Raw genomic sequence first — 25,219 nt, forward strand, 5'->3', positions numbered from 1 at the left:
GCTACACAGCATGTGGGATCTTAGTTCCCCCAGGAAGGATGGAACCTGTGCCGCCTGCAGTGGAAGCGCAGAGTCTTAACCACCGGACCGGAGGGAAATCCCAATACTACATCATTTTATATAAGGGACTTGGGAAAGATTGAAGGCGAGAGGAGAAGGGGACAACAGAGGATGAGATGGTTGGATGGCATCACCGACTCAATGGACATGAGTTTGAGTAAAGTCCGGGAGTTGGTGATGGACAGCCTAGCGTGCTGCAGTCCATGGGGTCACAAAGAGTCGGACACGACTGAGAGACTGAACTGAACTGGGCATCTTTGGACTTTGGTACCCCCAGGGGTCCTGGGGATACTGGTAGTTAGAGAGGGGTGGGGCTGCAACGGGTAGTACAGGCAGGAAATAGGAGCCAGGGACACTGGTAGCCGCCCTGGTTGACTAGGGCCTTCTCCATCATAACGATGAGGTCTCTGGGGTCCTGCCCCTCTTCCTGGGACCTGTGGGACTCCCCTCTGCTGACCACTGAGGCCCCATCCGCTGGCTCAACCAGAAAAACCAGCTTGCCTGGACTGCCCCTACTGCCCTTCCCAGAAAGTCAATGAATCACCCTTCCACATTCTACTGACTCCCAGCCTGGTTAGCCCCGGGCTGTTCTTTATGCTTCAGCCTCCCCTCTGCCCCAGGCTACAGGACCATCGCTACCTAAGGAGCTTCTGTGTCCTGTCCCTGACCCTCCCACCCCCTACTCAGTGCAGCCTGAAACTCAAGCTTCCGCCTCAACCTCCCCCAGCAGACAGAGCATTGCGCTCGTGTAGCTTCGCTGGGTGTGGGTGAAGTGAGTGTCCACAGCGTGAGAGGCAAGGCAGACATCAGTCTCCACTTCCACAAGAAGGCACTCCCAGCCCCTGCCTGCCCAGCCTTGCCAAGACAAGCGCACCACCCTACTTTGCCCTCTCCCTGTCCAAGGCTGCCTTTTGCGGAACCAGGCCTCTGATGATTTGGCCAAGGTGGGCATGCCTGAGCCTGGACTGGGTGACATGGGTATGCCATGGGGCTGGGTATAAGCTCACGGGGTGCAACATGAATCGTGGTGACAAGGGCACCCAAAGTATGTGTGTGTTGGGGTGGGCACCCAGGGTAGCATGGGGGAGGGGTGACTCCAGAGACTCTAAATAAATACAAGCATCAAAGTTAAGAAAGGGAGACTTCCCTGGTGGTTCAGTTGTTAAGACTCCCAGCTTCCACTGGAGGGTTCGATCCCTGGTCTGGGAACTAAGATCCCGCATGCCACGTGGTGTGGCTAAACAAATAAAAGTTCAGAAAGGCCAGGTGACTTCATCAAAGCTTTCAGAATGCGGGCACATACCCCGTAGGTCCTTGGGAAGGATATAGCAAGAGACCAGGCAGAGACTAGGTATTGCACTGGGCCTGTTGATTTCAGAGAAGGGCCCTAAGGCTGCAATCTGTCAGAACTGGAAGGGCTCCTCAACTGCGCTAGAGTCTGGGGATACCTGTTAAAATGGAGGCCAAAGTCCAGCGGGAAGGCAGACAAGTAAACAACAGCCAGTGCCTGTGGGATAAGGTCTCTGGCTAGGTGTGGTTGTGGACTCTCCCAGAGGGAGCTCCCATAGATGCCATAAGGCCTGAGTTGCCTTAAAAAATGAGCCTGCTGGGACTTCCTTGGCAGTCAGTCCAGTGGTTAAGACTTTGCCTTCCAATGCTGGGGGGTGAGGGCTCGATCCCCCACTGGGGAGCTAGGATCCCACAGGCCCCAAAAAAACGAAACATAGAACAGAAGCAATGTTGTAACAAATTCAATAAAGACTTAAAAAAAAAAAAAAAAGTTTTCCATTCTCAAGTTAACATCCCAGGTCCTTAACGTCCTGAGAAAGGGGGAACCTGAGTGCCTAGACTAAGTCTACATTGCCTGATGGATTTTCAAGAAACGGTTTAAGGACAAACTCTGAATCATGGTTGCAACATCCAGAAATGTACCAGAATCTGATTCAGTATCATGTTTTCCAATTTCTGAACTCTGATTTCCTCACACTTCACTCTTCTAACTCCAGGGAAAATCCTAGATACTTAAAACACCAGCTCTTCAGTGAAAACATCATTTAACCCATTCTCGCCCAATCCTAAGCCATGCTTCAGGTCCGGTGATCCTCTTCATGGCCATCAGCTTTGCACAAACTACTTTGGGCTCTGTTTTTTCGCATAACATCATTTCATACACACTTTCCAGCAACACATTTATCCATTTTAACGACCACACCCTCATGTGTCTTGTCCTTCATTTTCAGCTTGTGTTTCTGCCAGTGATAAGGGCCTTAGGCAAGCTCTGGCATTTTACGGGCCTCTCACTTCTTTTTCTGTAAAATAGGGTGATCTGGAAACTCTAAGGTCCTTTCTAAGCCTTAATTTTCCGAGGTCTACGATTTCCTGGCTGTGGAATCATAACGTCATAGCAACAATCCCTAGAAAGGAGAGAGCTCCAATATCTGTTGAGAACTCACTGTGAGACAGAAAAGCACTGAGAAAGAAATGGGTACAAAAAAAAGAAAAGAGAATTCCCTGGTGGTCGGTGGTTAGGATTCTGTGCTTTCACTGTGGAGGCTCTGGATTCAATAAGATCCTGCAAGCCATGCAGAGAGGCCAAAAAAAAGGGAAAAAAAGATTTTTTAAAAAAGAAGAAAAACAAACAAAAAGTGACACCTCCCCTTTCCTGCAAAAACACCATCTGAGGCCTGGCTGGGTGAACTAGACCCCTTTGTTCCTTCTGGCCTGGACACCTAGCCACACTAGGAAATGTGGCTCACCCTACAATAAAAGAAATCCTCCAGCTGTCTCCTTCCCTCCATGACAAAGCACTTTTGGAGCCCTAGCCCAACCCCTCGAGGCCAGCAGAGTGCTGAGTCACGGTGGGACAGCAGCTCTCCACCCCGCCCCCCACCTCTCCCTTCCCCTCCAGTTCCCGGATGAGCGGGTGTTCTCCAGGAACTACAGGCCTGCCTCTTCTCTCGTCTGAGCCTCCTCCCGCCTAGGCGGCTGTCCCCGGAGGCCCGCCAAACTCCCCTCCTCCACAGAGTCACGAGGAACTGGAGGAGAGGGAGGCGGAAACCTGGTCAACAAAGGTCCAAAGATCAGGCCAGGGCTTTGGAAGAATCTAGAAGCTTGGAGATGGCAGTTCTGACACCCCAGGGCTCCCAAAAGGTGTGGAACAGGCCTGAGCAAACACACACACACACACACACCACCCACAGACACACAAACATACCACACACACACCACCCACAGACACACAGACACACAGACACACAGACACACACACACCAGCACAACATTCCCCTTTCATTTTTCCCAGCCGTCCTCCCCCAGCGACCTTCTACATATTCCAAGCTGATTCTCAGTTTTGCCGTGATGGTCACTGTAGCTGCATATGTTTAACCAAGCACAGAGCCAAGAAACCTCTTTTTTGCACTGGAACAACTTCTGGTAGGTCCAACTTCACATTGGCTCTGTCCACCTGGATGTCCCAGAGGCCCTGAAACTTAGCACAGCTAGTGCAAAACCAAGCTGGCCTTCTTCAACAGCCTTCCCCCAAAATTGCATTTCCTTCTGTGCTCCCATCCTCAGTAAATGTCAGCAGTAGTCCAGCTCCCCAGGCCAGAAAGCTGGGGGCTCTCTTGCCCACTCCCACCCCTTACCGCCCCAGAGACACTATCGAATCAGCCACCTCATCCTGTCTGTTCTATCTGTTCCATATCTCTCAACTCTGCTTTCTGTCTCCTTTGCTCACTGTGAACTAGGGCTGTTACCTCCGAATAGGTACTCATCCCTCTTGTCTGACTTTAATCCATCCTCCACCTTCAATCATGCATGCATCCATCCATTCAGTGCATACTGAGGACCAAGTTACAAGCATCTTGCAAAATGCCTGAAGTATAGGATGGAGAAGATAGGACTAATGCCTGCCTTCCAGGAGCTTACAGTATATAGTTAACAGGGAAGACAATCCAAAAATGATATATGTGTCTACAATATACAGTTAAACATATGAATATATATTTCATAGTATGGTTGTTAATCTTCACTATTTAACAAGCTACAAATATCAACTTAATTTATATTTGCATTTTGTTTATGGCATCTTTGGACTTCGCTGGTGGCTCAGTGGTAAAGAATTTGCCTGTCGATGCAGGAGACATGGATTCAGCCCCTGGGTGTGGAAGATCTCCTGGAGAAGGAGATGGCAACCCGCTCCAATATTCCTGCCTGGGAAATCCATGGACAGAGGAGCCAGGTGGGCTGCGGGCCACTGTGTCTGACATGACTTAGTGACTATATAACAACAACATGGCATCTTTTGTCTTTCAGCTTTTCATTTTTATAATTGTATGATTTAAGTGAAATTCTAGAACAGGCAAAGTTAATTAATTAACATTGAAAAATATCAGAAGAGTGGTGGTTTTGAGGGAAGTGGGGGAAATCTACCGGAAAGGGATTCAAAGGGACTTTCTGGGATAATGAAAATGTTCTGCATCTTGTTTTAGCTGTATTCAAATGTCAAAACACATTTAATGAAACACCTAAGATTCTGCATTTTATTTATGTTAATTATACCTTAATTTTTAAAAAATGAAAAATCACTCATTTTTGCAAAGAAAAGAATCTTGTTGGCTCTTTACCTGCTTGGTACCAGTCAGCTTCATATTCCTAGATTCAGGATATTTTTCTAGGTATGCCTTCTCAAAGATATAACTCCACATATTTTGAGTTCATCAAGCTTTGGTGGGATCACACCCTTTGTTCTTTTTTTTTTTATATATATAAATTTATTTATTTTAGTTGGGGGCTAATTACTTTACAATATTGTAATAGTTTTTGCCATACATTGACATGAATCAGCCATGGGTTTACATGTGTTCCCCCTCCTGGACCCCCCACCCACCTCCCTCCCCATCCCATCCCTCTGGGTCATCCCATTGCCCCGGCCCTGAGCATTTGTCTCATGCATCGAACATGGAATGGTGTTCTGTTTCACATATGATAATATACATGTTTCAATGCTATTCTCCCAGAACGTCCCACCCTCACCTTCTCCCTCAGAGACACCCTTTGTTCTTTTTCCCTGGGTGCTTGGTCCAACTGAAAGAACTTCCTTGCAACTACCTTGATCCGTTCAAGATATTTTACCAAACTATGTGACAGCCATGACCTTGATTTGGTCACTGCCGGGAGGATTCATCTTAATTAGCCTTTGTTACTCGAAGTATTTCTTGATTTTATTTTTTTACTAATTGAAAAAAACAGAGATCTATCTTAAATACTACAAGTCCCAGAAATTTTGGATTTGCTACTTTCCCCTTCACTCCCGCTTGCAGAGGCCAATTTGGTTCTGAATTCATCTCTTTCCTGTAATTAAATGCACGGGATAACCAAGGCACTCTTGTAACATTCTGCTTTGCAACTCTGTCACCTTTTGAAGCTCTTTCGGGAACTTGAGTGTCATTGATCTTCTCTAGTTTGGCAGATTCTTTCTTTTCCAAAGACTTGGTCTTTATGCTTTGGTGCGGTTCAACAGTTGGTCCTTCTTCCTCTGCCATCGCCTCTGCATGGAGGCTGGGGTGAGGTGCGGTAGGAGTAGGGGTGACCTTGGCACCTCCCTGTAGCCCTGAATATCCCACCTTCCACGTCACCAAACCAGTCAGTGGCCCAGATTTTCATTTTTAAGCAGTCATATCTGCCAACTGGCTTTTTTATGACAGCCTCAGAAGAACACTCCCTTCTCCCAAATTCTAAAAGATAATCCTCTATGTAGCCTTCCGTTAACGTTATAGGGTTTGTTTGGTTTTGTTTAAGGCTTGGATCTTTAATCCATCTAGAACATATTTTGAAATACTGAGTCATTTTCCCCCACATGACTATCAATTGTTTCAACATCATTTGAACCCATTCTTGCCCTCCCAATTGAAATGCCAATTTAGCATCCACCAAATTCCCATTCCTATGAGGTAGGACTATTTAGTAGCGTTGATCTACGCATCTCTTCCTATTCCAGTACCAACTGCTTTATAGTATACTACTTTTTTTATATATCAGGGAGGGCAAATGTAACCTCATAACATTTCCCCCCCAAAATGCTTGTCAGCTTTTCTATACACTCTTCCAAATGAACTTTAGAATCATTTTGTCAAGGTTCCAAAAGACTACTGAGTTTTACAGAAACTGCCCTGAATTTATAGGTTTATTTGGGGGAGAATTGACAGCTTTACAAAACAGAGGTTGGCTATATACAAACATGGTGTCTCTTCATTTATGAAGTTTTCTTTTCTGTCCAGCAGTAAACATACATAGTTTTCTTCACATATCTGTTAATTTTATTCCTAGGTCCTTTGAGCTTTTGTTGCCACTATAAATGAAGCAATGCTTTCCCTTCATTATGTTTTCTAACTGGTGGTTACTGTTACACAGGAAAACTGCATCTGGTGACTTAACCATACTCTTATCCTACTAGTTTTTCTGTTAATTCAGTATAAGTTTTCTTAAAATTAACACATTATTTCTTTGGACAGAAATCCTTTAGTGTCTCCATGTTCTTCAGGATAAGGTTGAACCCCTTTTTACAGCATACAACCCTTCCTAACTTGGCCCCTAACCTACCCTTCCAGCCTTCTCCAATACTGACTCTCAGGTCAAGGTATTTCCTTGAGGTGCCTTGGACAGGCCATGCATTTCCACACCTTATACCTTTGAATATAGAGGCTTCCAGGTGGCTCAGTGGTAAAGAAATCCGCCTGCCAACGCAGGATATTCTGGTTTGATCCCTGGATTGGGAAGATCCTCTGCAGGAGGAAATGGCAACCCACTCCAGTATTCTTGCCTGGGAAATCTCATAGAGGAGCCTGGCAAGCTACAGTCAGTCCATGGGGTCCCAAAAGAGTTGGTCACAGCTCAGCATTCAACAACTGCTTGGAACTCTCTCCCCATCTCCCTCTTTACCTTTCCTTCAGACTTTGCTCCTGTGTCACTTTCTTAGGGAGGCTTTCCCTGACTTCTTATCCCAGACTGGGTAAGGCCCTCCTCGTCTGTAATCTCCACTATCCTTCTGCTTACCTTATTGTACGCGGCTCTTGTCCCATTGAAAACTTTTTCGGTGAAACTAACACATGTTCATTTTGAAATGACTACTCAAGAGACCCTTATAATTCAATCAGCAGCTTAGTATTTTAGTAAAATTCTTCAAAAAAAACTTCTCATAATTGATTTGCAAAGTGATTCAGTTACAGAGACATATCTTTTTATTTTTTTTGTCTTTTTTTAATTAAAAAACTTTTTTAAAAAAGGATTTTTTTTAAAGGTTTGGAGGTCAAGCTTCTAGTTGCACGTTTGTGAATATCCTGCAAAGGGTCTTCGGCAGGTCCTCCAACCCTGTGTTTCAGACCCTGGCAAAGAATAGTGACCCGGAGGGTAGGCGACTGGGAGCAGGTGCTTGGCGGGGCTCCATTTCTGCCATCCACGAACTCACACCCACTCCGTGCACAGCTGCAAGCCACACGCATTGCCCCCTCCCCCAGGGTCCCTGGCATCTGTCACGCAGTGCCATCAGCTTCTCTCCAAGGGCAGCCCGGGGGTGGCTCCCTGTAGGGCCTCCTCAGCCTGAGGCTCCTGGGACTGGGGCCGATAAAACAGGCCATTTCAAAATGGCCTCGAGGTATCCTTTCAAGATCCAAGTGGCTTCGTCCCTCTTTTCTAACCCCGGCCTCTGTGTTTTAAGTCACCGGAGATTTTCTCAGAGACCAGGGCATGGGGTCGCAGAGTCGGACATGACTTAGAAATTGAACAACAGTGGCTCAGCCCCACCGTTCTCTCGGGAAGGCGGTCTCCGCCGTCTCTCAGGAAACACAGCCCGCCCAGTCTTTGTTGCATCAAATGCACAAGGAGCCATGTTTGCTTTCAGCAAAAGGCGGACAGGGTCGCCGGAGCCGAAAGCGGGCGGGGCGGGAGGGGGGGAGCCCGACCTGCGACGGCGTCGGACCCCCACCCCGCCTGCATTCGGCCCCTTTCTAGGCTTTGAGGAAGAGAAAGTGAGCCCCTTTTCCAGCCCCACTCACTCGGCCTCCCCGGGCCCACGTTCACCCTCCAGGTTCCCTATTTGCATTAAGAGGTAACCACCTCGGGCTGTGGGGTTGGCAACTGCGGCTTCAGAGCTCGCAATTTTCAGATGCCCTTGGCCAAGAGTCTCGGGGAGCCCTTTGGGACCTCGGATTCGCCCCGACGCCCCTGGGATCGGGGCAGTTTCCCGTTGTTTCCTAGACCCCAGGACGCCATCGGGGTCAGGGCTCCGAGCTGGACTTCCTGCCTCCCCGCTCAGGTCTTCCCCAACCCCATGAAACGCGCCCAACGCTGCAAACAACAAGCAGCTACCTTCAGGGCCCCCAGGTCCCATCACCTCCCCCGCCTCCGTCCCTCCCCTCCCCCAGCCCAACATCCCTGCTGCTCGGGGCCGCGCTTGCACCGGAAGGGGCGGGGCTTGGCGGGCGGGCAGCGTGATTGGCCGCGGCAGGGCTGACGCCCGCTCCGGCTATAAGAGGCGGGCGACGGCCACCTGCGCCACAGTCTTCGCGGAGAGTCGCCGCGGTTTCCTGCTTCAACAGTGCTTGAACGGAACCCGGCTGCTCGTCCCCCCCCACCCCGGCCGGCCACGCAGAGCCAGCCCTCGTCACCACTTGACAGCGCCTCCGACCGGCCCAAGGTCTCCGCCGCCGCTCCAGCGCCGCGCAGCCATCGCCGCCACCACCACCGCCCCTTCTCAGCTGCCCGCCATGACGACCGCATCCCCCTCGCAGGTGCGCCAGAACTACCACCAGGACTCGGAGGCCGCCATCAACCGCCAGATCAACCTGGAGCTCTACGCCTCCTATGTCTACCTGTCCATGGTGAGCGCGGGCTGGCCGGCGGGCGGCGGGCGCGGCCTCCCCGAGCGGCGGGGCGGGGCGGGGTGGGGTGGGGGTGTGGCTCCCGGGCCCTCCCGCCTCCAGTCTCCCGCCTCCTTGCGCCCTTCTTGGAAAATGGAGGTTGTTCGAAGTCCCCGAGGACTTCTGCGCAGAAATTCTGAGCAGTTGTCCCCTGGGAGTGCTCCCTCATAGGCCAGGGCCGCTTCTGCGCACCCTTTTTTGTTTAAAGGGAGCTGAGTTTCCTTACGGAGTTGTTGCGCTTGCCACCAGTACGATCCTGCAGTTTGGAGAGTGGACTTTAGCATTTCCATCCCTTCTAGTGCCTCGATCACGTGATCGGGGGAAGGGGGGTTGGGTGGCGTTAGGAGGTTAAGCTCCCATCCCCCTGAGTGCGGCGGAGCCTTCTGGGTAATGGTGTCCAGCTCTGGGGGCTGGCGCGAAGTGATTTATCTCTTGGGCTGAAGAACCGGCCCCACCTCTCTGCTCTGCTTATCTCTTAAGTCCCACTTAAATGGAAGCATATCGACATCTCCCCCTCTGCCGACACTGGCTTCTAAGTCACCCGTCCTTGCGCCCGGCTAGTTAATTTACCTTTTTTGTGCCTAAGGGTTGTGGCGTACCTGAACCCTTAGTTCTTGGATGAAGTCCACCAACAGTTACGGGGCCAGATATTTTTCCATGCAGTAATGCGTGGAATCAGTTTTCCAAAATCCTTGTTTTAGGCGGTGTGATAGGAGTTTTAGTTAGAATTGTAACCACCAGCGTTGTGCAAATCATCCAAGAATAGACATGTTGCAGATGGGTTTGGAACAGACCTGCATCTCTGTGACTGTCATTCCATTTTGGGAACACCTGAATATAGCAAGGGTGTAAAACGGAATGAGATTTCTGTTTTCTACTGGTAATATATTTAGCATTAAATGTGCAGTAGCGTTTCCGGTAACTGTTACCTTGCCTACGTGGGATAATTTTAGAAATCCATCAGCCTGCTGTAAGCTGACAGCTCAAGTTTGAACAAGGATTGTTCAGGGAAGAGAAGGCACTAATAGTGCAGGGTAAAGATTCCAATGTCTCTTTGAGCAAATTTGACATTGGTTGTAAAAACTTTACTTTGCACTAACAGAAATGCTTAAGAGTTCCATGGTAGAGACAGTTCCCATGATATTCTACAGGAAGCAAACTTCCAGTTTCAAGGACCAAGTTTCATTTTGTGTTTCAGAGTAAAAATGAATTACTATTCAATCCGGGAACACTCCCTGCTCCAGTCTCCTTAGGCTCAGACCCTTGCTGGGTTTTGAGAAACCAGCTAGCAGACCGCCTTCTTTTGGGACTCTCTAACATATTCGTGTTCTACTACTTTCAGTCGTACTATTTTGACCGCGATGATGTGGCTTTGAAGAACTTTGCCAAATACTTTCTTCACCAATCTCATGAGGAGAGGGAACATGCTGAGAGACTGATGAAGCTGCAGAACCAGCGAGGCGGCCGAATCTTCCTTCAGGATATCAAGGTAAACAAAAGATCCTTGGGTTGTCCCAGCAATCCTCATGTATCAGAAATCCCTGATGCCAGCAGTTGTCATCGTCAGATGAGACATTGGGCTTTTGTCTTTTGTGCTTTTTCAAGCTTACCATCTAAGCTCAAGTGGGCAGACAGTAATGGGCCAGGATACTAAATTGGAAACCGTTGCCAGGGGGAGCTTGGCGCTCTTCCTTTTGCCAGTCGCAGTTGTTACACACTAGATGCTTGCTGGCTTGGCGTTTTTATGGTAGAGGTTGCAAGTACACTGACCAAAGCTCCTCTCGTTCAGAAACCAGACCGTGATGACTGGGAGAACGGGCTGAATGCAATGGAATGTGCGCTGTGCTTGGAAAGAAGTGTGAACCAATCACTACTGGAACTGCACAAACTGGCCACTGAAAAAAATGATCCCCATGTGAGTACACTGGCACTTGGGAGTAAATGGAGGAAATAATTGCGTGAGGGGCTTGGGAGGCTTACCAATAACTTTCTTGCCCATTCTCTTTTCTAGCTGTGTGATTTCATTGAGACTCATTACCTGAATGAGCAGGTGGAAGCCATCAAAGAATTGGGTGACCACATAACCAACCTGCGCAAGATGGGGGCCCCTGGATCTGGCATGGCAGAGTACCTCTTTGACAAGCACACCCTGGGACACAGTGAGAGCTAAGCCTCAGGCTGGCTTCCCACAGCCACAGAGGTGACTTCCCTGGTCACCAAGGCAGTGCATGCATATTTGGGTTACCTTCACCTTTTCTATAAGTTGTAACAAAACATCTACTTAAGTTCTTTCTTTAGTACCATTCCTTCAAATAAAGTAATTTGGTACCCAGCTGTTGTCTCTTGAGTTTTTGGGGTGGGCTGGAAAATTATCTAGGTCATCTTGATTGAATGTGTAAGTACCACCATGGTTCAGTCACACTAATCGAAATGGAACACCGACGATTTGTATTAAATTCCTTAGTTTGGGAAAGATACCAAGGCCTTGAGTGTATTGAATTCACACAGAACTTAAGGACTCCTGATTCTGAATTAGGTGTTCTATATGTTTTCAGCAGCTCTAGCTTTCACAATTTGTATGTACAAAAACCATTTTAAGGCTTAAAATAGATTTGCAACTACTGATTTTTGTTATCCATGAAGCTAACCATTTATTTCAGACTGTCATAGAAACATACTCTTTGGTGTGGACAGCTATATGCCTATGACTGGATCAGTGTCCTGCTGGTGTACACGCAGATAGGACCAGGCCGGTGGAGCATCCCCCTTGGAGGAAGCAGGCTAGCAATGTGCTTCATCCCTAGTGAGAATTTGAGAAAGTTTACATGAGTATGGAAAGATACTTTCATTATGGTACAATTGTAGCTGCAGTAGGAGGGCAAAAATTGAAACATTTTAAATATTCACCAGTGAATAGTCTTGGAAGACAGCAGAGTCATTGCTAGCCAGCTATATTATCCCCTCAACCAGCCACCGTGATTTGTTAAGCGTTTAGTTTTCAAAGCTGTGTATTATGACCACAGAATAACTGCTATGAGAATCCAGAAATGGGAAGTTAACTTCCTCTCACATGGTGATTGGGGGTGGGGTAGTGTGGATCTAACTGGGTGACTGGATGTCCAGGAAATCGGGAATAAAGGGAAACCCCTGGTGGTATTGCAACAGCTTTAGGCTGACCTCAAATCAGGAAGAGTTCATTTAAGTTCAGAAGTCTTTTTAGTGAGGTCCCCAAAGCAGTAAGATACCCCAATAGATCTGGATGCCCCCACCTTATCTGCCATTTCTCAGGGTTGTGGATGGTATACTCAGAAGTGCTTCAGGACCCCTGTTAGTGGTTGGGGGGCGGAGCTCATATGTGACTTCGCAGCTAAGCCTGGGCAGTAAGTTTGAGTTCTTGGGCTACAGCTTAGAGTCCTGAATTCTGCCCCGTGTTTTTGTCTGCCTCCACGGCTTAAAGTGAGCTGGATCCACTGGTAACATCTGCCCTTCTAAACCTGGCCTCATGGCCCTTGGACATAATTCCTGTCAGTACCACCTCATCTTTCTATACCTGGGCCCCAGAGAAGTCCTGGTGATGTCAGGCTCTTGGGTGAAATAAGCAAAAGTTGCCCAACACCTTTCCATGGGCCTGCTGTGGCGGCCCCATGTGTACCCCAAGCCAGTGCTGGGCATACGGCCAGCATGCCCTGGCTGCCATAGGACCACAGGAGAATTGTGAAAGAAAGGTGGGATTCAGAGCAAGGGAAGCTGGTGAGGGTCACCCCTGGGGAGCTGGGGGGTTAGTGACCCTGGTTTGAGTAGAGGACAGACCTGTTTTCCAAGTCCCAAAAAGGATCTCCATGATCTTTGAGTATAGTGTGTATGTTGCTTGTCGATTGTCCCAAATGTGGTTCTCTGAGATGTTCGGGGGCCTCTGACATGTCCATCAGGTTAAACTCGACAGTTTTCCTTCTCATGTGAATCACTTCTGGGTGATCTGTTGAGGCCCCAGCATTCTCTGGGAGCAATTCAAAACTCTTCTTGGACCTGGGGGTTGCGGGTTGAAGGCTTTGATCTTTGACAGGGTCATCTATGCCCGAGATTCTGCGAAGACTTGATGGTGCTGACTGTCCAGGTGGGAAGACCATAGGGGTGTGGCTGAGGGGTGTTTGTGGGGCACTATGGTAGCCTGACCTTCCATATAGCACCGCAGACTTGAAAACATCTTCCCCCTTCCAGGACTTGCTGTCTTCCTGGTCGCTAGTGCTCTGTCCAGCCCCTCCAAGGTTCTTGGGCTGGTTCTCATGCGAAAGGACTTCTTTCTTGGGCCACAGTAGTTTGGTCTTTGAGTTTGTCCTGGGGGACTGGCGGTCGTGGGATTGCAGCCCTAGGAAGCGGCCAATGATGCCAGTGTGAGCACCCTCTTGCTCTTCTAGATCTGGCTGAAACTCCATGTCTTCCTTATCCAGACTGGAAAGAAACAGAAGACTCGGGGGTTAGTGGAAGGCCAATGGCCTTCACCAGGAGAAGGCAATGGCACCCCACTCCAGTACTCTCGCCTGGAAAATCCCATGGACGGAGGAGCCTGGTAGGCTGCAGTCCATGGGGTCGCTAAGAGTCGGACACGACTGAGCGACTTCACTTTCACTTTTCCCTTTCATGCACTGGAGAAGGAAATGGCAACCCACTCCAGTATTCTTGCCTGGAGAATCCCAGGGATGGCGGAGCCTGGTGGGCTGCCGTCTATGGGTTCGCACAGTCGGACACGACTGAAGCGACTTAGCAGCAGCAGCAGCAATGGCCTGAAGCCTGATGTGACTTCTCTTTTACCCTCCCAACTCCCTCCCTCTGGCTCCAGGCCCAGAACACAGTCTTCCTCACCTCACCTTAGACTCGCCTCTCTGCTGATCCATCCTGGCTGAGCTCACCTCTTGTCCCTGTTAACATCTAAACTTCCCAGCCAAGTATTTAAGGACTTCCTCTTCAGCACCCACATTTTCCTTTTAAAACCCCTTGCTCCAGGCAATCAACTACTTGTCTCCAGGTATGGGGAAAAACCTGACTCCCTGGGAACCCAAAGCCTTTACTCTGCGAGGGAAAACCTACCTACCCTAGAATGTGGCTGCCCTGGCCCATGTCCAGATTCTCCCCATGCTTCAAGGTCCAGCTCCTGGTCCAGCTGGAGGCCACCTCTGAGGTGGCCAAAGGTGATCTCTGTTCTATACTCTGTCCCTTACCCAGGCATCCAGTACTTTGTACCTTGTATCAGAGACTGGGCCCTGGATTTGAACTTCCTCACTAAACTGTGCTTCTTGGAGGCAAATCTGTGTTATTAGTCTCTATTATCCACCTTCCCCAGCTGCTGGAGTACAGTCCATGGAGAACTCAGAGGCGACCTCCAGCAATGTTTCTGACCTAAGCAAGGCTCCATCCTTAATCATTTGATCACTTACCCAAACCTTCCTTACACAAACTGGACTCTAGCTAATTCTACTGACAGCTTAATAGGATATTCGGTTCTTAGAAAGAGAACAGTGCTTTTAATCCTGCAGCAGAAAATCTTGATGGGATGGACCCTGAGATGCGGCAAACACTCTCCAAAGTCCCCCCCAACTTTGTCATCCTGGGGAGACAAAGCTGTCTGGCCTGGCTCCTCGGCCCACTGTGGCCCAGGTACAACTCTAGAGGTTCTAACCAAATCAGGGAAACAGGACCCATGCGGGGCAAAGTGTGGCTGCTGTGGGTGACATGAGGCCTATGTTCTGTAGCAAGAAGTCTATTCAGAAGGTGCCTGTGATGACCCAACCTCCTGCTTGCTCCCTTGCCCAGGGAACCCTACTCCCACTCTTCATCCAAACACCCCAGCTTATTAGAAAACAAGAGTTCTAAGCCAGAGTCAGGAACCAGGCCTTGACATAGCTGCATCACTAACTACCGACTGCCCTTGAGTAAGTCCCTTCTCTATCTGAGCCTCAGTTTCCAACTCTGGACACAGAGGGGTTAGATTGGAGGTACCTAAGGGCCCTTATAGCTTTAAGAGTCCTTACACAGCACAAGATAAGGGTTAAGGGTGTGGAGTTGGAACCAGACATACCTGGCCCACCTGTGCTGCTTGCTAGCTATGTGACCTTGGGTTGGGCAACTGATTTAAACTCTCTGAACCTGGACTTAATCATCTAAAAACTAGAGATAACAAACCAAGGTTAGTGGAACAACAACAAAATAGCTAATATATATATATATATATATATAAAGAGCATAGTACAATGCCCAGCACCACTTAGTAAGACACCCAATATGCATTAACTGGCTTCCCTGGTGGCTCAGTGGTAAAAAGCCAGTGCAGGAGACATGGGTTCAATCCCTGGGTTGGGAATATCCCCTGGAGGAGGAAATGGCAATCCACTCCAGTATTCTTGCCTGGAAAATGCCATGGACAGAGGAGCCTGGTGGGCTACAGTCCATGGGATCACAAAGAGTCAGACATGACTGAGCAACTGAGCACGCACATGCATTAACTAACGCTATTCTAAGTTCTTAAGCAGACCCTTGCACTTGGAGTTTTCTACCCACAGAAGCGGCTCCCTGGCACTTCCCACCTGATGTTGAAGGTGGAGCCAAAAAAGGAAGGTCGGCGAGACTGGGCAGAAGCGGCTGTGTAGGGGGGATGTGGTTCTGGCTCATTCCAGTACATATCTCGCTCCATCGGTGGCAAGTCCTGGTGCATCTCGTCTACAGCCAATAGGGACACCTGGTCATCAGGAACAGAAGGAGAAGTCCAACAGAAAGGTCAGCTCTAATGGATCATGAATTTTCCAGGTGACTTGGAGGGTCACTGGTGGCTCAGGTGGTAAAGAATCTGCCTGTAATGCGGGAGATCTGGGTTTGATCCCTGGGTCGGAAAGATCCCCTGGAGAAAGGAATGGCAATCCACTCCAGTATTCTTGCCTGGAGAATTCCATGGACAAAGGACCCTGGCAGCCTACAGTCCGTGGGGTTGCAGAGTTGGACACAAATGAGCAACTAACACTTTGGAGGGGTCACCTCTCTCTCTTTGGGCCTCAGATGCCCTTCTTCTGAAATGAAGAGACCAATGCTACCTTTAGCCTCAAAAGTTAGACTGAGAATGCTGGGAGTGAATGGTTGGAGGGCAATTCACAGAACTGTGGGGCCCTCTCCCTGAGTCCAGGGGACAGGTTCTCTTCCTCCCCTCATACCTGCAAGCTCCTGTCGACAATCCAGTTGGTCTCAAAGTCATCGTCATCCTCTCCGAATGGGTTGATGAGCTGCTCTGCCACCTCGAGGGTAAATGAGGTTCCAGAAATCGTCAGGTGGAACCCTCTGCAGCCTTGCGCCCACCCTTAAACCTGGGCTTCTGCCATTTCCACCCCTCCGCCCCCTTAATGATGTCCTTCCTGCCTGACTACTGTCTCCAAAGCCACAATATAGGGACCCTCCTCTCCTGGTTGGCCATGACCCTTGGGCCACAGCCAGCCTTGTCCCAGGGAGACTCACCTTCAACCAGCCAGCATAGAAGAAGAACTGCAGGAACGTGAAGAGGGGTACAACGAGGTCCATCTCGTGGCCGGGGTAGGCCTTGGCTGGGTTCAGAAACTGCCGCCCAATCAGGCAAGCCAGGAAGAAGCTGTATACCGCCACGGTCACCACCTGGGAGGGAAAGGAGGGAGCGGCTGGGTGGGGACTGTGGGATCAGGAGGCTCCCTAGGCTGGGAGGACGGGCCTTGCTCTGACTTGCACACTCATGTGACTTTGGGTCTCTGTGATCTCCTCTTTAAAATGGGGAGGGGCTTCCCTGGCGGTCCAGTGGCTAGGACTCCACACTGTCACTGCCGAGGGGCTGGGTTCATCCCTGGACAGGAAGCTAATATCCCATAGTCCTCACAGCATAGCCAAAAAAAATTTTTTTAATTAATTAAATTAAATGGGGGTAATCACATTGCCTCCACTCCCTGGACCAGGCAGGGGCCTGAACTCTTTGAATTTGGCACTAAAAAGACCCTGCAGAGTTCAGGCGTGACTCCTAGAAGAAGCGTCTTCTTCAGTCTCTAAGTGAGCCCTTCCCATCACAGGCTGCTCCCTGGGTCCTTCTCAGTTTCCCAAAGGGGCAGCTTCACCAGCCTAGTCCTCACCTGAGTGTACACCAGTGGGATACTGATCCAGTCGTAGGCATACAGCTGTCCACACTGAGTACGCAAGGTGTTCATTTCCTAGGGGAGCAGGAAGAAGGGTTGGAGTCTTGACCACCAGCTGCTCTCCAGGCTCAGCCCCCAGCTCGTCCCCAGATACCAGGGTCTGGAGCTCAGACTCTGGCTGTGTGGTCATGGACAGCTCACTTAACCTCTCTGTGCTTCAGCCTCCTCAACTATCAAAAAGGAACCAGGATCTTCGAGGTCCACTTTAGAGAGAGGATGGGAGGGGAAATTGAAAAGGGGCCTCCTTGGGCTATGGAATCCTGCTGAAAGAGATCTTACAGTCCCAAGGCAGGCTCTGAGAAGACCCTCAGGGGCTCAAGCCTTCTCTTTGTAGGAAACCTGTTTCTCATGGGGCAGGACCCTGCCTGCTCCGCAGCAGCCCCATCAGTGTAATGGACTCACGTTGAGCAGGCTCTGGAGCAGGATAGGGTCCCTAATTCGACCTCCAATCCATGCCTTTGTGGACAGATTGGCAAACCACACCCAGGGCATCCAGAATGAGTTGTGTGGCAAGCTCAGTTTTTGTAAGTGCTTGTGTTCCGAGGGTGTCATGAAGCCTGCAGGAGAGAGTGGAGAAGACAGTAGGTAGGAGAAGCTGCAGAAGGGGTGGCTGGCCAGGCCCTGCCTGGTGGGGTCCAGAGTTCAAGACCAAGTCCCTGCTGAGCCTACAGGCACCTCAGAGCTTCTTTGCCATCCTCTTTCTCTCAACAACTAATCACTGAATTTCTACTCTGTGATACTCCGGGCTGAAGACGTGAGAGGGATCTGTCTTGTTAACCAGGATCTGGTCAGGCAAGCCAGAGACAGAGGTTGCTGACCTACAGGCTGGAAACCGGACACCAGGAAGCGAAAGAGCAGGCGGAGGTAGACTCAGGTTCCTCACTAGTTCCCGAAGCCCCCCTGGGGCACTCAACCCTCTCTTCCCTGATCCCTCCAAGAGTCCTTAGCCCTGTCTCAAAGCCCTGTCCTCTTGAGAGTCGATTCCTGGCCTCTACTCACTTTCAGACCCCTGACTCTGCCCCGCCAAATTCAGGTCCTCGCCCACCAGATCTCGACCCCAACCCCCTGGTCCCACCCAATCCTCAGCCGGGGGATCTCTGACTCCACCCATCTTCAGCTGCGGCTCCGCCCCTATCACCCTCTGGCCCCACCCACCTGCTTTCACCAAGTGCTGTGGGCTGGGAAAGCGTTTGTAGACCGCAGCGCTGACGCTGCGCAGGATGAGCACGTTGCCCAGGTTGGCATAGCGCATGAGCGTGCGCCGCAGCATCCGGCCTTGCTCGTCCTTGCCCTCAACGAAGGACGACACCAGGTTCATGAGGCGGTCGGGCCACGGCAGGTTCTCATACTGGTTCCACCAGCGGGTCACGACTAGCGTCACGTAGAAGCCTGGGCAGAGGGGCGCGGGGGGCGAGGGGCGAAGGCCCACGCTGCGGCCGGAGCCCAGCGAGGGCGATGCCTCGGTTTCACCATCCTGCTAATTGGCTGAACCCAGCCCCAACCCTGCTGGAAGGCGCTCGGGAAGGAGAGACCATCAGAGCCTCGCGTGAAGGCACGAGAGGCAGGAGTTCTCTCTGTGGCCCCAATGGCTTTCCCGGAAATCCGCCAGATCCCTCCCCTCCTGCGTAGGGGTCCAGAGACTACTATAATGTAAGCACTGCCCTCAGAAAGTGGGATCTCAAGTGCTCTTAGCCGGACATCCTTCCTAATGCCTAATGTCAGTCCCTCTGGCCGCAGGCTCTCCATTTCCCTGAACCACCGAGAGGCACTGACGTGCAACTGGCCTTCCCAGGAGCTCCTCGTGATCTGCCTGTTTGGAGAAGCCATCGGGACCCCCACGCGCGGAAAGGAGAGCTCACCCAGGACGAAGGAGATGGGGATGAGCTGGATGTAGCTGTCGCAATACAGAGTCAGCTTCTCAAAAATCACCTGCTGTTCGTCCGTGAGGGCCATCCTGTGGGAGGGAGTGGTTGGGGGTAAATACGTGTACCCTAGGAGGAGATGACTGAGACCCGTCCCAGGTCCAGCCAGTCCCAGGGTAACAGAGTGGCAGCCTCATTTCCTCCCTGTCTCTCATTGGCCTGCCTGGGGCCCCTCTTCTGGCCTGAGCCAGGTCCCCCTTCTTTCTCCCACAGCCCCAAAACCCCCATGGGGCTTCTGCTCCATGCCTGGAGGAGAAACCCTCAGGAGGTTTTCTGTGAGGTCCTGCTGAAGGAGTCAGTTTTAGGCACTGCTGACCCTTTTAAAGGATCCAAAAGACAGTTGTTTGAAAGCAGCTTGAGGGACTTCCCTGGTGGTCCAGTGGCTAAGACTTCCACTCCCAATCCGGGGGCCCAGGTTCGATCCCTGGTCAGGGAACTAGATCCCACATGCCACAACTAAAGATCTAGTGTGCCACAACTAAGGCCCAGTGCAGCCAGACGAATAAAAATAATATATTAAAAAATGTTGAAATAAAGTGTTTTGTCTTTGAAAAAATGTCTGGTGAGGGGATGAATTGGTAGAGCACAGAGGGGGTTTTAGGGTTTAGGGCAATGAAATTATTCTGTATGACACTGTAATGGTGGATGCAAGTTATTACACATTTGTTCAGACCCATAGAGTGTACATCACCAAGGAGGAACCCTAACGTAAACTATGGACTTTGGGTGATAATGAGGTGTCAGCGTGGGTTCATCTATTATCACAGACGTCCCACTCTCTGGTAGGATGTTGATAGTGGGGAAGGCTGTCTGTGTGGCAGGAGGGGGTGGGGTATATGCGAATTCTCTGTACCTTCTGCTTAGTCTTGCTACTAACGTAAAACTGCTCTAAAAAATAAAGCCTAATTTTCTAAAGTATATTGGTGCCCTAGTAACAACCAAAGAAAACAAATGTGCCCTGTTATTAGTATTATCCTTATGAACTCGAGAAATTTATGTATTTGATATTTTTCAATTCATTGTCATCATTAATGCTTTTCTCATTAAAAATGCTATTATATATTCTGCAGTTTTATTGACCACAGAATATATTGCTATATTGCTTAAATAAACGTTTGTATTGGGGGAAAAAAAGAGCATGGTCTGGGCCTGTGAGAGAAACCATGTGGGATTCAGGAAAACGGGCTAACTGGATGGGACCAGATAAGGCCCCTCCCTGGGATGGAGGCAAGTGTGTCTGAGATGTTCTGACCTGTACTGCATTTCCCTCCCGGGCTGTCTCCTTTCTTCTCCCCAGCCCCCAGGTCCCCAGCCCCCGGCCCTAGGGCTTTTCCACAAGCTTAGCGCAGCCTTATAGGTCTCTGTGCATTGGCCTCCTAGATCGCTGAGGCCCCCGGAGCTCCAGGCTCTGGAGCTGTCCCCCTTGTCCCCCCGAACCTGTAAATGAAGCGGATGATGTAGTAGCAGAGCAGAAAGATGAGAAACTCGCCATAGAGCAGTTTGTAGATGCTGCCTCGCCAGCACAGCAGCAGCCGGGAGAAGGAGCCTAAACGGGCATTGGCCACTTGGCTCGAGTAGGTGACGGTCATGGCCAGGCACTGGGCTGCAGCAGCAGGGCTTGGGTCCTGGTGGACAGACAGAGCAGGATACTGATGGAGGTGGGCAGGAGGGAGCAGGGACCTTTTCAGAGTCTGTCCACGATTCATGAGTGACCCTTCCCTGCTCTGGGCCTCAGTTCTCCCATCTGGACCCTGGGAGGGAGGCAGGGAGGTACCCTCCAAGAAGCTAGGGAATTGAGCTCAGGGGCTGTCCTTAGCCTTGGTGTGGAGGACACACAGAAGTCTATACCCTTTAATTGTACTACAAAGGCAACGACACAAGTGTCCAAAAACCTAAGTGTGGGCTCCTTCCTGTGTTCTAAGCCTGTCATGCTCAGTGCCTCCCCCACCAAGCTCTGCCAGCTACCCTGGAGTGAGAACTGGTAAGGGACATGGTCAGCCTTGGCCACCACCCTGTCCCCAGTGCCCAGAACAGAGCTTGGATGGTAGAGACGTTACTGAATGGTGACCCCAGGGCCTTTCCACCTGCTGATCCTCGTTCCTGGGGGATGCTCTTCCTAATCTAACTGTATGGCTCACTCCCACTTTAGATCATTTCCTCAGAAAGGATGTTCCCAGCCACCCTACCTGGAAATAACATTCTAGTACCACCAGCCCTCTCTTTTCCTCACCTTGCTTGATTTTTCTACGTAGCACTCATTGTGTTACACTCCCAGTTATATTTTGCAGGCTATCTGCATGTTTACCGCTTATTCCCTTCTGAGAATGAAAGTTCTCATAGGAGGTGCTCAAAAAAATTTTCTGAAACAATGATTGGCCACCCTCCACCTACCTGTTCTGGTGCAGCCGCACCGGCCATCTCTGTGCCTGGTGTTCCCTAAGTTAGTTACTCCCACCTCAGGGCCTTTGCACAGACACACAGGTGCCCACACACCTGTGTGTACCCACCATATGCACATGTGCAGGGTCATCCACCCCAATGGCCCTCAGAGCCCCAGCCCAATCTGCTGGGGTAATCCCTTACTCACAGTTGGGGCTCCTGGCTGGTCAGGCGATCCCACAAAAGGTCTGGCCACAGGACTGGTGGGACTCTCTGGGGTCCTACCGCCAGTGCCCCTGCCCACACTTAGGGGTTGGCACTGTCCACGTGTGTGTTATATGGTCACTTGACTCCCTAAGCCAGAGGCCCTCCACAAAGGAGCCCTTGTCTTGTCCCCCTCCTCGTAATCTCCCCTTAAGCAGCAGGCAGCACAGTCCAGCCAGGGCCTCCCTAATTCCTTCCGGAGGATGAGGGGTGGGGGTTGGGTTGAGACCAGGGCTGGAATTGAGGGCAACCCCCTCCACCTTGGGCCCTGATGACCCTGCCATTTCCTCTGGGCCCTAAACTGAGGGGTCTGTTTCTGATCCCTGAGGTCTTGCAAGGAGAGCAAGGTCTTGTGGGGAAGAGGGGGCCTTGGGCCTTATCTCTGATGCCAGGAGCCGTCCAGAGAGGGGAGACTTTGCCCAGGCCCTGTGGGCTTGTGCAGCACTTTGGGTACCAGAAAGAGCACTGACCACAGTCAGAAGTTCTGGCTTCTAGCCCTGGCTCTGCCACCTGAGGAGGTGACTCTGGGTGGGCCTCTGCTCCTCCCTAGGCCTCAGTGTCCCTCTCTGAAAAGGATGGCGTTGCTTTAGACTTCCATCCCCTCAGGGAGATGACAAAATTCTGCATATACTCGTGAGGAGCTCTGATTGGCTGCTGGTGACATCATAGATTATTCGGGCTGTGATTGGCTGGCAGGGCCCAGTTAGTAGGTTGCTTTAGAGCCATGGAAGGAGAAGGAGGGGCAGGGGGCTGCTGTGTGGGGACAGGGCCTGGTGCGGGATGACACAGCAGTGCTTATGCTGCTGGCTCCCAGCCAGCCCGTGCAATAGGGGAGTGCGCGCCCAGGTCCCCAAGGAGGGCTGGTTAATATCTCAACAGCTGTTTCCGTACATTTTAATACATCAATCCATATGTGAAAACTCTCCTAAGCTGCTGGAAGTGATGGGGTCTAGGAGGTATTTCCTCTTGTATTAAGTGAAAGCTTGAAGCAGCAGTGGCTCTTGGTCTTCGGTGGCTGTAAGAATAATCTGGGATGTTTGTTAAATATGTGGCTTCTCAGGATCTTTCTCCAGAGCCTGATTCTGAGACCTGAGGTATGCTGTATGTCTAACAAGCACTGGGGGAATTATCATGCCAGTGGGCTCCCAACCACACATTCTGAAGCCCTGATTTACAGTGTGACCTTGAGCCTTAAAATAAACCCCCTCCTTCCTGCCCTCTCCCTCTCTCCTTCACTTTCCCCTTCCCTACCCACCCCTACACCCCACCCCAGGGTTAACGATGCTGAGACTGCAGGTGATTTTTGTGCAAGGCAATCTGGCCTTTATAATTCTCTGCCTGGAAAAAGACACAATTCCACAACAACCTTGGGTGCTCTTCTAATCACAGCGAACAATCGTGCCATTACTATTATAAGGGAGTCTCTTCAGAGATCAGGGGCCATCTTCGAGGAGTATTCACCGCATCTCTGCTGCCTGTGCTGTGGGAGACATCTTTCCCATCACTGTTCTTAACTGAACTAGGAAAAGAGGCAGGTTTACCTGAGCCTCAGACTCCTCATCTGTGAAGTGGGACAATAATGCCTACCTCAGCAGCCAGGTGAGAATGTTGGATGCAAAACGTTGCAGTCAACTCTCCTAACCAGAGAGTTCTTGTGTCTGTTAACTCTCTTTGGGGAACATCCACAAACCCCTGGTGCCTCTGCCCTGCCCTCCAGAGTCAGCTGGTCTGAGTGGGGACCAGTGGTTGGTATTTTGCAAGTTCCCCAGGTGAGTCTAGTGGATGGTGTGGGTAGCGGATCACTGCTGTGAGAGAAATGTTTTCCTTCCTTGTATTCCCTCTTCCCCCACCTACACATGACAACACTCAAGAGAGAGAGCTTTCCATTTAGCACATGATTAATAAACATTTTAAATTAAATTTTAATTTAAAATTGAAACATGTGCCTGACACCACACTTGGCCTGAGGACGCCCACTGGGTGTTAGTTGGAATAAATAAACCGTCTGCCTTTGTGCAATCAGGTTCCTGCCTCCAACTGTGGTGGCCACTGGAGGGCGCCCTTGACCAGCTGGCTTTGGCCTGGGAAGCCTGTTCCCTGGTCTGTGTGGATGGTGAAAATGGCACTGGATGGCGCTTTCATCTCCTTGATCCTGACCAGCAGCCACAGAGCCAGGAGAGAGAGTCTGGAGACACTGGAGTCCTTCCTCCCTTTCCCTGAACCTTGGGTTCCTCGGCAATCTGCCCCAAATCCCAGCAGGACTGGGTGACTGAGTTGCCCCAGGACATCCCCAGAGACACCCCATGAGCAGCCGCTCCTGGTCACACCCCACTCCTAAGACAAGCACACCTCAGGCATAAGTCATGGTCTTCCCACCAGGTCTCAGTCTTGTAAATGTCCCCAGCCAGGCAGGCATGGCTCGGGCACACAGAAAGGCCACCACAAACCCTGATTGACCCAACCCATCTTGGACGAAGGTCCCAGGATTGACCCCTGTGAGGATGCGGTCCAAATGCATTCTGTTGGTCTCTTCTGCTTTCTATTCCACAGTCAGTCAACAAACCATTTCTGAAGCCAGGACTGAGCCTGATCCAATTCCTGCCTTCAAGAATTCATGATTGGACTTCCCTGGTGGCCCAGTGGTTAAGAATTTGCCGGCCATTGAAAGGGCCATGAGTTCAATCCCTGGTCCAGGAAGATTCCCCATGCCATGGGGCAAGTAAGCCCTAGTGCCACAACTACTGAGCCCACACAATCTAGAGCCCATGCTCTGGAACAAGAGAAGCCACTGCAATAAGAAACCCACGCACCATGATGAAGAATAGCCCCGCCTCCAGCAACTAGAGAAAGCCTGTGTGCAGCAGTGAAGACCCAGCACAGCCAAAAATAAACATGCAATTAATATTTAAAAGAATTCATGATTCATAAAAACCAGGATAATGCTTAAATAGCTCTAACACAGAGGGACAAGGCCTAATATCTGTGCCATGTGCACGGAGGTCACGGAAACTTTTACAGAGAAGGGAGCATTTGAGCTGGGTCTTGAAGTATGAGTAGGAGTTTGTCTCAGTTGAGAAGAATGAAAATGCATTACATATCAGGGGAACAGCCCATGAAAAGTCACACAGGCATTACTGAGAACAGTTAAGTAAGGCATTATTATCCACATCGTACACAGAAGAGGACACTGAAATTCAAAGCCTGCTTTGTCCAAGGTAGCATGGTTATAAAGAGCCAGGTTGCAATTGGAAACTGGGTCTTCTGATTTTAAATCCTGTGCCTTTTCCACCAACCTGTTGTCATCTTTCCTGTGGAGGTCAGTTTCTGAGCAGTGAAGTCTCACCGGTTAGGGTAGTGGGATTGAAAAGAGGTCTGAGGAATGGGGGATGCACAGAGGAGACTCTGACTGCAATAGAGACCATGCCTTCAAAGCCCCCAGCAGAGAGCCATTTCTGGGGGCAGATGTAGCAGAGCTGGGCAGATGCAT

General features: G+C 50.4%; 2 protein-coding genes across 19 annotated transcripts; one reads left to right on the forward strand and one right to left on the reverse strand.

Moving 5' to 3' along the window:
- The first annotated feature begins 8,612 nt into the window (after positions 1-8,612).
- FTH1 (ferritin heavy chain 1) lies at positions 8,613-11,307 on the forward strand. Its single transcript, XM_081536698.1, has 4 exons — positions 8,613-8,936; positions 10,318-10,464; positions 10,765-10,890; positions 10,987-11,307. The coding sequence occupies exons 1-4, from the start codon at positions 8,823-8,825 to the stop codon at positions 11,143-11,145; spliced, it is 546 nt and encodes a 181-aa protein (XP_081392824.1). The 5' UTR covers positions 8,613-8,822; the 3' UTR covers positions 11,146-11,307.
- A 293-nt stretch (positions 11,308-11,600) lies between these two features.
- BEST1 (bestrophin 1) lies at positions 11,601-25,219 on the reverse strand. 18 transcript variants are annotated; one of them, XM_081536660.1, is made up of 12 exons: positions 25,026-25,219; positions 22,624-22,747; positions 20,579-20,714; positions 19,027-19,121; positions 18,323-18,556; positions 17,570-17,724; positions 17,105-17,182; positions 16,470-16,622; positions 16,172-16,252; positions 15,554-15,705; positions 12,786-13,424; positions 11,601-11,775 (listed from the first exon to the last, which is right to left on the reverse strand). In XM_081536660.1, exons 4-12 carry the CDS (start codon positions 19,118-19,120, stop codon positions 11,757-11,759), a joined length of 1,605 nt encoding a protein of 534 aa, XP_081392786.1. In that variant the 5' UTR covers position 19,121; positions 20,579-20,714; positions 22,624-22,747; positions 25,026-25,219; the 3' UTR covers positions 11,601-11,756. The 18 variants fall into 18 exon arrangements, with proteins under 18 accessions (XP_081392786.1, XP_081392779.1, XP_081392771.1 ...); XM_081536653.1 differs by having other exon boundaries at positions 18,323-18,538; positions 20,527-20,714; XM_081536645.1 differs by having other exon boundaries at positions 20,527-20,714.

The sequence above is a fragment of the Giraffa tippelskirchi genome, chromosome 10 (assembly GCF_054371585.1).
Source record: "Giraffa tippelskirchi isolate mGirTip1 chromosome 10, T2T-mGirTip1v1.2.pri, whole genome shotgun sequence".
Lineage (NCBI taxonomy): Eukaryota > Metazoa > Chordata > Mammalia > Artiodactyla > Giraffidae > Giraffa > Giraffa tippelskirchi.